Raw genomic sequence first — 14,505 nt, 5'->3', positions numbered from 1 at the left:
ACATTTCCCCTTTGGTAACCATAGGTTTGTTTTCAAAATCTGTGAATCTGTTTCTGTTCATAAGTAAGTTCATTTGTATCATTTTTAAAATTCGATCCCACACATGAGTGATGTATGATACTCACTTTTCAGGTTACGGCTTTAACATCACAGCCTACTTCCTAAAAAGAGGAATACGTCTCCGCTGCCTGAGGGGCTCACCAAGGACAGGTAGGAAGCCGATTTCTTGGGTCATTCTGCACAGTGAGTATGTCCTTAGAGAAGGAATGAAAATTAAGGAATGACGATTCCTAGTGGCCACATAGCCTTCATGAAACTGAAGTACTAATTAAGAGTGTTCGCAAACGCTTGAGATTATTTTTTTCCATCTTGCTCTGTTCACTGCCTGCCTCAGTCCAGTGAGCGGGGCCATGCTCCGCCTTCCTTTCCTGCTGCCTCTCGGCACTTGAGCATCCAGAGTCACTTCAGGCAGTTAGACCGCTGTCTGTGAACACTGAGGCCTTGGAGTACAGAGCGAGCGTGTGTGTGAAAAAGTGCATTCCCGGCCCTGAGCTGCCAGGGCCTCTCCGTAGGTGTGTGATGGGGCCCCCTGCCCCCACGACTCCCCGAGTCAAGATGTCCACTGAGGAGATGAGGTCAAATGTGTCCAGCCAACAACAACAGAGTCAGATGCTAACAACTGCTCTCCAAGTCCATCTGAGCTTTGGAAAGAAAATTTAACTCAGCTTCCTTTGCTGATTTTAGTAAATAAGATATGAAACAGGGACATTAAAAATGAACTATGCGGCAACTATACTCCAATAAAAACTTAGGAAAAAATAAAAGCAGTAGTACTTCTGGCACCCCACTCCAGTACTCTTGCCTAGAAAATCCCATGGACGGAGAAGCCTCGTAGGCTTCAGTCCATGGGGTCTCGAAGAGTCGGACACGACTGAGTGACTTCACTTTCACTTTTCACCTTCATGCATTGGAGAAGGAAATGGCAACCCACTCCAGTATTCTTGCCTGAAGAATCTCAGGGACAGGAGAGCCTGGTGGGCTGCCGTCTATGGGGTCGCACAAAGTCGGACACGACTAAAGTGACATAGCAGCAGCAGCAGTACTTCCAAGTAAAACACAGTATTCTAAACAAAGCAACAACAAAAAATGAACTGTGTAAAGGTTTGGTCTTGGGATCTTTGCAATTATCTGCACTTTCTTAACTTTAAGTGTCACTTGACTGTATTACTCTCACGGTGGGGCCTTCCACTCTGTTCAATCCTCTTAGTCAAATAAATCAGTTAACTTTGTATCTGTTAAAATACAGCCTAGCTACCCTTCATGGTAGGGACTGCCATTGCCTAAATTTTTATTTAAATGTTCATGAAAATCTCAGTTACAACCTAAGCAGAGTGAAGGGCTTTCTGTTGATAAATACCTGGCACCAAATTGCTTAAAATCTGCTGTTCTAGCATTCTTATTTTTCAGAGGAATCATTTGATCAGATCAGATCAGATCAGATCAGTCGCTCAGTCGTATCCGACTCTTTGCAACCCCATGAATCATAGCACGCCAGGCCTCCCTGTCCATCACCAACTCCTGGAGTTCACTCAGACTCACGTCCATCGAGTCAGTGATGCCATCTAGCCATCTCATCCTCTGTCGTCCCCTTCTCCTCCTGCCCCCAGTCCCTCCCAGCATCAGTCTTTTCCAATCAGTCAACTCTTCGCATGAGGTGGCCAAAGTACTGGAGTTTCAGCTTTAGCGTCATTCCTTCCAAAGAAATCCCAGGGCTGATCTCCTTCAGAATGGACTGGTTGGATCTCCTTGCAGTCCAAGGGACTCTCAAGAGTCTTCTCCAACACCACAGTTCAGAAGCATCAATTCTTCTGCACTCAGCCTTCTTCACAGTCCAACTCTCACATCCATACATGACCACAGGAAAAACCATAGCCTTGACTAGACGAACCTTTGTTGGCAAAGTAATGTCTCTGCTTTTGAATATGCTATCTAGGTTGGTCATAACTTTCCTTCCAAGGAGTAAGCATCTTTTAATTTCATGGCTGCAATCACCATATGTAGTGATTTTGAAGCCCAGAAAAATAAAGTCTGCCACTGTTTCCACTGTTCCTCCATCTATTTCCCCTGAAGTGATGGGACTGGATGACATGATCTTCGTTTTCTGAATGTTGAGCTTTAAGCCAACTTTTTCACTCTCCACTTTCACTTTCATCAAGAGGCTCTTGAGTTCCTCTTCGCTTTCTGCCATATGTCATCTGCATATCTGAGGTTACTGATATTTCTCCCGGCAATCTTGATTCCAGCTTGTGTTTCTTCCAGTCCAGCGTTTCTCATGATGTACTCTGCATATAAGTTAAATAAGCAGGGTGACAATATACAGCCTTGACGAACTCCTTTTCCTATTTGGAACCAGTCTGTTGTTCCATGTCCAGTTCTAACTGTTCCTTCCTGACCTGCATACAAATTTCTCAAGAGGCAGATCAGGTGGTCTGGTATTCCCATCTCTTTCAGAATTTTCCACAGTTTATTGTGATCCACATAGTCAAAGGCTTTGGCATAGTCAATAAAGCAGAAATAGATGTTTTTGTGGAACTCTCTTGCTTTTTCCATGATCCAGCGGATGTTGGCAATTTGATCTCTGGTTCCTCTGCCTTTTCTAAAACCAGCTTGAACATCAGGAAGTTCACGGTTCACATATTGCTGAAGCCTGGCTTGGAGAATTTTGATCATTACTTTACTAGCATGTGAGATGAGTGCAATTGTGCAGTAGTTTGAGCATTCTTTGGCATTGCCTTTCTTTGGGATTGGAATGCAAACTGACCTTTGCCAGTCCTGTGGCCACTGCTGAGTTTTCCAAATTTGCTGGCATATTGAGTGCAGGACTTTCACAGCATCATCTTTCAGGATTTGGAATAGCTCAACTGGAATTCCATCATCTCCACTAGCTTTGTTCGTAGTGATGCTTTCTAAGGCCCACTTGACTTCACATTCCAGGATGTCTGGCTCTAGGTCAGTGATCACACCATCGTGATTATCTGGGTCGTGAAGATCTTTTTTGTACAGTTCTTCTGTGTATTCTTGCCATCTCTTCTTAATATCTTCTGTTTCTGTTAGGTTCATACCATTTCTGTCCTTTATCGAGCTCATCTTTGCATGAAATATTCCTTTGGTATCTCTGATTTTCTTGAAGAGATCCCTAGTCTTTCCCATTCTGTTGTTTTCCTCTATTTCTTTGCATTGATCGCTGAAGAAGGCTTTCTTATCTCTTCTTGCTATTCTTTGGAACTCTGCATTCAGATGTTTATATCTTTCCTTTTCTCCTTTGCTTTTCACTTCTCTTCTTTTCACAGCTATTTGTAAGGCCTCCCCAGACAGCCATTTTGCTTTTTTGCATTTCTTTTCCATGGGAATGGTCTTGATCCCTGTCTCCTGTACAATGTCACAAACCTCAGTCCATAGTTCATCAGGCACTGTATCTATCAGATCTAGGCCCTTAAATCTATTTCTCACTTCCACTGTATAATCATAAGGGATTTGATTTAGGTCATACCTGAATGGTCTAGGGGTTTTCCCTACTTTCTTCAATTTAAGTCTGAATTTGGCAATAAGGAGTTCATGGTCTGAGCCACAGTCAGCTCCTGGTCTTGTTTTTGCTGACTGTATAGAGCTTCTCCATCTTTGGCTGCAGAGAATATAATCAGTCTGATTTTGGTGTTGACCTTCTGGTGATGTCCATGTATAGAGTCTTCTCTTGTGTTGTTGGAAGAGGGTGTTTGTTATGACCAGTGCATTTTCTTGGCAAAACTCTATCAGTCTTTGCCCTGCTTCTTTCTGTATTCCAAGGCCAAATTTGCCTGTTACTCCAGGTGTTTCTTGACTTCCTACTTTTGCATTCCAGTCCCCTATAATGAAAAGGACATCTTTTTTGGGTGTTAGTTCTAAAAGGTCTTGTAGGTCTTCATAGAACTGTTCAACTTCAGCTTCTTCAGCGTTACTGGTTGGGGCATAGACTTGGATTACTGTGATATTGAATGGTTTGCCTTGGAAACGAACAGAGATCATTCTGTCGTTTTTGAGATTGCATCCAAGTACTGCATTTCGGACTCTTTTGTTGACCATGATGGCTACTCCATTTCTTCTGAGGGATTCCTGCCCGCAGTAGTAGATATAATGGCCATCTAAGTTAAATTCACCCATTCCAGTCCATTTCAGTTCGCTGATTCCTAGAATGTCGACATTCACTCTTGCCATCTCTTGTTTGACCACTTCCAATTTGCCTTGATTCATGGACCTGACATTCCAGGTTCCTATGCAATATTGCTCTTTACAGCATCGGACCTTGCTTCTATCACCAGTCACATCCACAGCTGGGTATTGTTTTTGCTTTGGCTCCATACCTTCATTCTTTCTCGAGTTATTTCTCCACTGATCTTCAGTAGCATATTGGGCACCTACTGACCTGGGGAGTTTCTCTTTCAGTATCCTATCATTTTGCCTTTTCATACTGTTCATGGGGTTCTCAAGGCAAGAATACTGAAGTGGTTTGCCATTCCCTTCTCCAGTGGACCACATTCCGTCAAATCTCTCCACCATGACCTGCCCACCTTGGGTTGCCCTATGGGCATGGCTTAGTTTCATTGAGTTAGACAAGGCTGTGATCCTAGTGTGATTAGATTGACTAGTTTTCTGTGAGTATGGTTTCAGTGTGTTTTCCCTCTGATGCCCTCTTGCAACACCTACTGTCTTACTTGGGTTTCTCTTACCTTGGGCGTGGGGTATCTCTTCACGACTGCTCCAGCAAAGCGCAGCCATTGCTCCTCACCTTGGACGAGGGGTATCTCCTCACTGCCACCCTTCCTGACCTTCAACGTGGGGTAGCTCCTCTAGGACCTCCTGCGCCCGCGCAGCCACGGCTCCTTGGACATGTGGTTGGTCCTCCTGGCCACCACCCCTGGCCTCGGGCATGGGGTTGCTCCTCCTGGCCGCTGCCCCTGGCCTCGGGTTTGGAGCGTGGAGTATCTCCTCTCGTCGCCCCCTGACCTCGGACACTGGGTATCTCCTCTCGGCCTCCCCCGCTGAGCTCGAACGCAGGGTAGCTCCTCTCGGCCGTTCCTGTGCCATCGCAGTCTGGTACTCTCGGCCGCTGCCCCTGACCTCAGACATAGGGTAACTCCTCTTGGTTGCCACCCTTCAGGTATGGGCTCCTCATTTGATAGAACTGGCAATTTTGAATTCTAGTTCTTTTTTTAAAAAACTATTTTATTTATTTATTTTTTTAGCTGTGCTGGGCCTTAGTTGTGGCATGTGGGAGCTAGTTTCCTGACCAGGGATTGAACCTGGGCCCCTGCTTTGGGGGGCTTAGGGAGGTCTCTTGAATTCTGGTTCTGATTCACTGATGAGCTACTGTATTTCAAGATTGTCATGTTGGGAGAGGAAGTACAAATAATGAATTCTGTGGCTTCATTTCCCTTTCCAGAAAGCCGGAAACAGACTGGTTATCACTTATCTCAATAAGATGTTCTAAGCATTAGTGAATAAATATTAACTGCTTTGTTAACTTTGTTTTTCTGCCTTTTCAGTGTCCCATCTATAGTTACCTAGCCAGATAAAGCATCCATGTAGTGAAAGTGAAAGTCACTCAGTCGTGTCCGACTCTTTGCGACCCAATGGACTATACAGTCCATGGAATTCTCCAGGCCAGAATACTGGAGTGGGTAACCTTTCCCTTCTCCAGGGGATCTTCCCAACCCAGGGATGGAATCCAGGTCTCCAGCATTGCAGGCGGATTCTTTGCCAGCTGAGCCCCAAGGGAAGCCCAAAGCGTCCATGTGGGGTCAGAGGTTAAACACACCCAAGCCCCCTGCAGTGGGGGTTTCTGCCTGAGGACCAAAAGGGAGAAACAGAACAGCATGTCAGGCCCCAGTTGCAGAGACTGAGCAGCTGCACGTCTTGTGGTGAGCTGTGAAGCACCAGGGCAGGGTTCTGAGCAGGGTAAGCGGAGCTGTTGTTGAAACTGCTAACCCACTTGCCCCAAGTAGAATGAGTTGGAGGAGAGAAGGCGACCCCCAAGGAGACAGCAGGTGAGGAGAGAGTGGATCCCAGAACATCATTTTGATGTAATTTAGCCTCTCCAAGTGGTTGAGGCACTGACTGTGCAGGAGTCATGTGTCTGCGTAACTGACACTTTCACGCCTGTTCTCTGTCTCTGTCTCAGGGCCCTCCCACTGACATTTCTTGTGGGCAGTGTGCATTGTATGTAAAAGGCTTCACTTTCATGACTCAGAATAATAAAAATTGGTTACATCTAAAAGGAAGGCTTTCCCTTTTAGAAACAATTAGCTTTCTTTCCGTTGTAAATACGATACATGTGTATTATACAAACACTGAGGCAGTTGTTTAGGCGCTGAGTCATGTCTGACTCTTCTGCGACCCCATGGACTATAGTCTTCCAGTCTCCTCTGTCCATGGGATTTCCCAGGCAAGAATACTGGAGTGGGTTGCCATTTCCTTCTCCAGTTCAGCCAGTGAAGTGAAGTGAAGTCGCTCAGTCATGTCTGACTCTTTGTGACCCCATGGACTGTAGCCTATCAGGCTTCTCCGTCCATGGGATTTTCCAGGCAAGAGTGCTGGAGTGGGTTGCCATTTCCTTATCCAGGGGATCTTCCCGACCCAGGAATCGAACCCAGGTCTCCCACATTGCAGGCAGACACTGTACCGTCTGAGCCACCAGGAAGATCCAAGTAAGAAAAGGGGGAAGAGAAGACCCTCCCACTCCCCATCCCCCACCCCAGAATATTCACTGTTAACATGGGCTAAACGTCACTCCAGACATCACCCCAGAGGTCCATGGGGGCTGCGTGGATGAATAGAGAGATGGACAGACAGACGGAGAAGCAGGCACATTTACTATTCAATCATCCTTTCATTGAATGTTGAGGAGTCTGGTTCTGTGATTCATTTCACCTTCCCCACCCGGAAGTCAGTGGTTTTGCTTTAAGAAATTGTAATCATAGGTCGTTGCGACTGTGGTATAGTTGGACCGGCTTTCCTATTGCACATCTTTTAAAATTTATTAAGTTTCTGGCTGCGCTGGGTCTTTGCTGTGCGCAGTCTTTCTCTAGTTGTGGCGAGGGGAAGCTACTCTCTAGTTGCGGTGTACCAGGCTTCTCACTGCAGTGGCTTCTTTTGTGGCAGAGCACAGGCTCAGAGCAGGCTTCAGGAGTTCAGGCTTATGGACTCGAGAGCACAGGCTCAATAGTTGTAGTGCACGTGCTTAGCTGCCACACCACATGTGCAGTCTTCCTGGACCAGGCATTGAACCCACATCTCTTCCACTGGCAGGCAGATTCTTAACCACTAGACCCCCCAGGGAAGTCCTTCTATTGCACATTTAACTGTTTCCTTAAGAATGATCATTAATTCCTAATCTCCAACACTGCTATTTTCATAGCCTGGTTCAGACTGGGAATTTGCCCTGCAGCCTAGGGAACCTCTCCAAAGCCAGGTGACTGAAGAGGGGAGAGGGAAACTAGCAAGAACACTGACAAGGTGTGTTTTCAGATTTCCTCCCTCTTCCTGTGTATGTCTGAACACTCAGCAGTAAATGTTGATCCTGTCTCCCAAATGTGAGTCTGAACAGAAAACAGCAAACTGACCCAGGAGGAAAGCTGTGATGGCCCTGGGTGCCTGGGGCTTTCTAGGGATACCATGGTCCAGGGGCTCAGGTGGATCCATCTGCAGCCTCCTCCTCTGCCCCTGGAGCTTTGTGCTTGTCCTGTGCTGTTGATGGCAAACCCTGGAAGGAGGGGAGGGGAAAAGACACGTGTCTGATACGTACATGCTTATCAGTGTAAGGCAGAATTCTTGGACCAAGCATTTCTGTGTTCAAAGTCTTTTGATACCTCGAGTGATGTGATTTCTTTCCTTTTGTACAGAACTGCAAGTGTTTCCCGACAGGTTTGTGGTCTGTGTAAGTCAGCTTGCATTCAGTCGTGATCTTTCGGCAAGTCAGAGTGAAGATTTGGTATGTATTAAGAACTCTATAAGCAAATCTGCTTGAATGAAAAGTTACTGTAATAAATAGAACTGTTGAGCCCTCAATGCATGTTTTAAGGAACCAAAAATATCCTATTTTGCGTGATAATATTGATTCATTGATATGCTCTTTTTTTCCTGAAGACTTCTTGAGAATTTAGCGTGATCAGTAGTATAGCAACATAAAATGAGAAAGCACATACTACAAAAACCGTGAAAATGCTTCTGATAGTATTTAAATGAAATATAAAGCATTCTTTAAATGAAGTGAGGAAAATCCACATGTTTCCACTGGAAGCTTTCATTGGGGTCAGTGGCTTTTGAATTCTATTCCATGGTGAATCACTGACATTTTCATGGAAACCAGTACTTTTCCCCAATGTGCTGTTTCTTAGCTGATAGGATTTGTTTTCCCTCTCTTTTCTTGTGCTCAATTTTGAGCTCCGTCAATCTTATTTCTGTTTCAGCAGAGCTCTTTATGCAGACAAGTAGATTCTGAAAATTCACTCCTAATGTTATAGCTTACAGCCTTGTCTTTTAAGCTTAGCACATACATTTGAGAGTCTCCGTGGGGTGTGTGTGTGTGTGTCTTGCTGCAGTCACAGCCCAATCTGTCTGAGCTTACCTCTGTACCAATTTTTGTTTTTCATATTTTTGGACTTGTGACTTGAAACTTTAACAAAAAGGAAAAAGCGTCTAGCAGACCTTGAACCTGGACATGATATATGTCATGATTATTATGCTTCTAAAATAATTTGTGGGGATATTAGATTACCCCTTATGTTTGTTATCTTTTAATCCATTTGAAATTTGGCCCTCATGGTCCAAAACCAGCTTCTTATCTCATCTTAAATAAATACATAAGAAAAGTGTTTTAGAGACTAGAAGGCTGAACAGAGACCCAAGAAGAGTCTTCTGAGGATTCATATTTAAATTTAGATACCTTTGTCCAGAACAGGTGAGCCCTTCAGAAAATGCAATGAGGCACTTATTCCATCTAGCAGCTAAACTCTTAAGTATACACATTAAGTGCAATAAATGAAGCACATCTAGTGACAAGTGTTAAAAGTTTATTTCAGAAGCATTTCTAGAATGTTGAATTATTTTAGTAAATTAACAAATACTAAAGTAATAATGCTGCTGGCAAACAACTGTAATGTAATATAGCTTAACTGATTCTCAGACCAATGAAAACAGTGATTTGTGGTTCGAGAAGACAATTGTACCACAAAGTATTACTGTTTTCAGATAGAATACAGAAAAAATTAGATCTTGTATGACATGTAATATTAATACTTAATATTTTAAATTATTAAGGATGAGTTACAACATCTCCATACAAATGAAATATCATCCTCCTTAGGGGCACTGGTATTTGTACAGATGTAAGCTTTCTATAGCTGCTGTCATATAAATCTTATAATCTGGAGGACTTCCTAAATGTGAAGAATTTTCATTATGAAAAGTTGACTGGTCTGAGCGTTTTGCACAAGCCAGTTCCGTTTTCTTATCTTCGAAATGTTCTGATATCCAGGGATAACACTGGTAGCTCACCAAGTCAGCTTATGAGAAAAGTGCCATTTCCATCTTGAGGCTTTTTCACTGTTTTGCATGCTTCCCTTTAGCTGTGGTCAGCCTTCAGCTTCCCTTGTCCCCACCTCTGACCATCCTTCACATGCACACTTCCCTCGGTCAGCTAATGCTGGGCACTGACGGGGCAGCTTCAATCCCTGGCACCTCCGAGCCCCTCTCTGTGTGTCCACCCCACCTGTGCAGCCCCTCCTCATGGTCCTGTCCCCCGTTTCCTTTCAGCGCCTGCTCCAGGAATAATAGCACACCCAAGTCAAGCAGGGGGCCCTGTCACCCACAAATGCCCCATCCAGCCAAGACCCTAGTCCTTCCGTCCCAGGTGCCTCCGAGTCAGTCCTCCCTGACGCTTGGCCTCTGCAGAGCCCTCCCGTCCCGTCCCGGCTACGTGAAGATCAAAGAACACCTTTCCCTGCCAGGATGGCCTCCTGCTGGTAGACGCCTGTGGGGTCTGGCCCTCCTCTGACTAGCCCTTGAACTTCCTTTGTCCCTTAAAGCTTTGGATCATTTTATCCGTTCACAGGGACACTCGCCCCAGGGCCAGATCCATCTCGTTTCTCTCAGTAGTTACTTTCCAGGAACTAGGGGAGGCCTGGGAGTGGGCTTCCTGACTGGCGTATTGGAGCCGTTTTGGGGAAGAACATCAATCATTTGTCCGGTAACTGTTGACTTCGCTCCCTCTTCCCCAGCTGCAGAAGTGGCGGGGGAGAGTGGGCACCGGGCAGAGCCTGGCCGCCTTACTTGTGCTGTGGCCCCAAGTAGAGGTTGCTTCCTCCTACCCCTTTCCTCTTTTCCTATCGGATCTTCAGTGTTGAAGTGATGACTGGCTGGAAAACCTGGGAGCGTCTGTTCAGAGCTGCTCCGCCTGGATGCAGGGCAGCCCAAGAGAGCAGCCGTGCCAGACGAAGGAGCACCCAGGGAGCGCCCCATCTTTGGGGGCCGAGTGAGTGCAGCCACGCCGCTGCCCAGCACTGGGAAGGTCTGTCTCCCGCCCTGCACGAGGGCCCCATGCGGGGAGGCGCTCCGTGTTGCAATAGCTCTGTCCCGAGTGCCCTTGTGCCAGGGATGTGGGAATCGTGCTGTGTACTTTGGGAAGAAAGGGCATGATTACGGGATGAGTCACTGTATTTTTCTTACTACAGTTTCTCATAAGAAATCTCGAAGCCCTTATAGTCTCAGTTTTGGAACTATTGCTAGAAGTGGGTCCTTTTGCAGTTTTTACCTTTAGTTTCAAAGTTTTGCTTTTCCCCCACCTTCTTTTTCTTAAAAATATGAACAGCAGGAAGCTCAGCAATGTTGTCTTGCATATTTACAAACCCAAGTCCCTGTGTCAAGACTGCTTTCTCTGATGTAAAGCCTGGGAACCTTTGGGAAAGTCAAAATTATTTCTCATTTTTATTATTCCTTTATTAAGGGAAATAACCAATAATAACTGAAGCCATAACTTTACTTTCCAAAGTAATAAGTTTATTGTGTAAATAATCACAGACCCATCTGGATCTGGGACATTTCAGAGTCAGCACAAAGCTGCTGTCTCACAGAGCGTTGGTTACAGCCACTCCTAGTCTCTGGTGGCCCTTCCCATCTGTTCTTACCATCACATTCTAACATAATTTGCTGAGTGCTGACTCTGTGCCAGGAACTCTGGCAGGCACTGCGGAAACAAAGAAAAAGAAAGAAATCATTCTTGCCCTCAAGGAGCTTACAGTCTTGCAGATCAAGGGCTGTGAAGGTGATCTGGCGACCCAAAAATTTTAATTTAGGTAGAGCCTCCCTTTTTTTTTAAGGCGTATCCATTCTGTACCTTAATGGTTCATTTGGCCCCTCTCTACAATTCAGAAGGAAAGTTCAAAAGTCTTATTTTCTTTTAAACCTAAGCTGTAAAAACCTGTGATTCTTTGGGAAATTTAAAAATGGTGTTTAATACTAGTGCTGCAGAAAAGTAGATGTGGGCGCTAAGATGTTTAGGCTGTCTTCCTCACCTTCCTTTGACATGTGACCAAGCTGTGAAAGCATCTGCCAGGAGTCTTCAGAAAGCACTACCCCTCGCCAGAGCATCCTCTCAGTGGAAGGGTTGCTGGCATGCCCGACAAGGGACAATAGTTAAGCACTAAACTATCGTTCAATCTTAAAGAACACTCCATCTAGTTTATGAGTATAAAATTGAAGTGAAAATGAGTCTAAAGAAGCAATAAACTGCCCTTGCCTGGGTTATTTTTAGCCTGGCTGTCCTATTTCTCAGTTGTGAGTAACTGAACCTCGGTGGGCCTTAGTCCTCCTGTCAGTCAAGGGAGAGAGTATCTGAGTATATCAAAAATCCTTTCTCACACTGTTTCTACCAGAAAAAGTGGATGAAAATACATCTAAATAAAAATCACAAAATAATTTTACACAAAAGAGCACTTGACTTGTAGCTTTAAAAGTTGAGATTGGAAAAAAAATTCAGGGGAGGATTATATTTTAATCTTAGGAAAGATAAATAGAAATTGAAACATTTTAGTCCTGAATTTTTTGTTGTTGATGTTCAATCACTAAGTCATGTCCAACTCTTTGTGACCCCGTAGACTGCAGCATGCCAGGCTTCCCTGTCCTTCACTATCTCCTGGAATTTGCTCAGACTCATGTCCATCGAGTCAGTGATGCCATCCATGTCGTCCCCTTCTTCTGCCTTCAATCTTTCCCAGCAATCAGGGTCTTTTCCAGTGAATCAGCTCTTCGCATCAGGTGGCCAAAGTATTGGAGCTTCAGCTTCAGCATCAGTCCTTCCAAATGAATATTCAGGATTGATTTCCTTTAGGATTGACTAGTTTGATCTCCTTATAGAAGAAATAAAAGAATTTGTGTACTAACTTCATAACCCAACAACAGAATTCTTTAACTTTCATGAGCAAACTTCCATATAAGTTTAAAACAGATCATTCAAGAAAGGAACTCTTTTTTAATACCAAAAAATTAATAAGTAGTGGATGATTTTTCTATGTTTTTCTTACTGTATCATAGACTTTAAGAATCCATTCTTCTTCTTGTATTTCCTAAACAGTGCTAGTGGTAAATTATATGGAAGCCATTAACAAGAGATTCATGTAGCACTAGGAAATTTTCCTTGAGTGGGAAGAGGTAATTTCCATATTTCACATTTCCCACAGTGTTTTGAAGTTGGTTTTTTACTTAATAACAGCTTACCAAAATTGTACATGTTCACTGTACAAAAAATTTCAGAATCAAAACATATACAAAGAAAGTAAAAATTACCCATAACTCCCAACCCAAAGATAGCTTCTGTTAATGACCTAGTCTGCACTCCTCTATACTTCATACTTGATAACTGAGGTTGGTCTGTATTTAGTTAACAGGACCCATTCATTTGTGAATTGTGTGTTTATGTCCATTTTTCTATTGGTATTTTTGTATTTCACAAACTTCTTACTATATAAAAACTTCTTACATAGTAAGGAAAATAACTTTCAGTGAGTTTATCATTTTCTTTTCAATCACATGTCATTTTTGCTGCTTGGTAGATGTCTGTGTCCTCGACAGGGCCTGTGGATGGGCCGGATAAGGATGGGAACTATAGCAGCATCCATCACACACCTGTCCTGCGCTTCTGTGGATTGGCAAGGGAATGATCCTAATGGAAATGCTGTGTGTTGGGGGATGAAGATGCTCTTGGTTGGTCTGGTCTGTCTACAATAGTTTTTTTAGACAATGACAGAGACCATAAGAAAGCTTTTTCTCATGGAATATCATTTTTTTTTTAAAGATGAGCTATCCTTTGTTGGTATGGGACTTCCCTGGTGGCTCAGACGGTAAAGCGTCTGTCTACAATGCGGGAGACCCGGGTTCGATCCCTGAGTTGGGAAGATCCCCTGGAGAAGGAAATGGCAATCCACTCCAGTACTATTGCCTGCAAAATCCCATGGACAGAGGAGCCTGGTAGGCTACAGTCCATGGTTTCGCAAAGAGTCAGACACGACTTAGCGACAGGGCAGGGCTATCCTTTGCTTGTATGTTCCAGTAGCCTGATCTTTTGTTCTCCTTTCCTAATAATAAAATTCTCCCAAACAGTTAGCCAGCAGTGTTTGTTAATGAGTTGTCTCCTGTCCCCTATTTCCAGCCCTCCAAAGGAATCTGCCCTTGGCCGAGTTAGAACAGGAAGGATAGATAATTTAGCGTAGAAATTGGCTTGGTTAGAATAGTTAGAGAGGGTAGATAGAATGGGGAAGATCAAAAGGGTAGTTAGAATAGGCTGTGTCTATGCCCCCTGATCCTTTGTGCCTTTGCCCCATCATGTACCTTTCCTTCTGAGAAACCTATTGTCTCCCTTTGATGACCACTTAGATGATTGATTGACTTAGGAAAAACATGACAGGGAATAAAACAAGTGAAATGGGGACCTGACTTTGACCACCACCTCTCCCCTCGCTCACTTGATGACCTTGGACAAAGCATTTGGCTTCTTGGGATTTGTTAAGCAGAAGTAAAATGATGCCCGGGACTTCCCTGGTCCAGTGTTAGAATCCTCCTTCCAGTGCAGGGGACTCAGGTTCAATCCCTGGTCGGGGAACTGAGATCCCATATGCCTTAGGGCAACTAAGACTGTGCCCTACAACTACTGAGCCCTGGTGGCACAACTGAAGAAGCCTGCGTGCTGCAACAAAGACCCAGGCAGTCAAAAAAAAAAGAAGTAAAAGTGATGCCTGCCATGCAAGTGAAACGATGAATATAAAAGTGTCTTGTAAATTCTAAAGTGCTGATGCAGTAGTAATTATCATCACCATCATCATCTCATCATTCCCGTCCACCATTCTTCCTATTCTTAACCTGAAGAAGAGCTCATTTAAGTGCCATTAATGCTAGATGAAATTAAAAGACGCTTACTCCTTG

At 44.2% G+C, this 14,505-nt stretch overlaps 1 protein-coding gene across 1 annotated transcript in view; it reads left to right on the top strand.

Moving 5' to 3' along the window:
- SLX4IP (SLX4 interacting protein) overlaps positions 1-14,505 on the top strand; it is a 216,969-nt gene that overhangs the window by 184,638 nt on the left and 17,826 nt on the right. Inside the window, 2 exon segments of the mRNA XM_070381976.1 lie at positions 133-210; positions 7,935-8,023. Of these exon segments, the coding sequence (XP_070238077.1) occupies positions 133-210; positions 7,935-8,023 (167 nt within the window).

Source organism: Bos mutus, chromosome 13 (genome assembly GCF_027580195.1).
Source record: "Bos mutus isolate GX-2022 chromosome 13, NWIPB_WYAK_1.1, whole genome shotgun sequence".
NCBI classification, from domain to species: domain Eukaryota; kingdom Metazoa; phylum Chordata; class Mammalia; order Artiodactyla; family Bovidae; genus Bos; species Bos mutus.
Note: the sequence above shows the minus strand (reverse complement) of the source record. Positions and strands in the feature narration are given on the sequence as shown.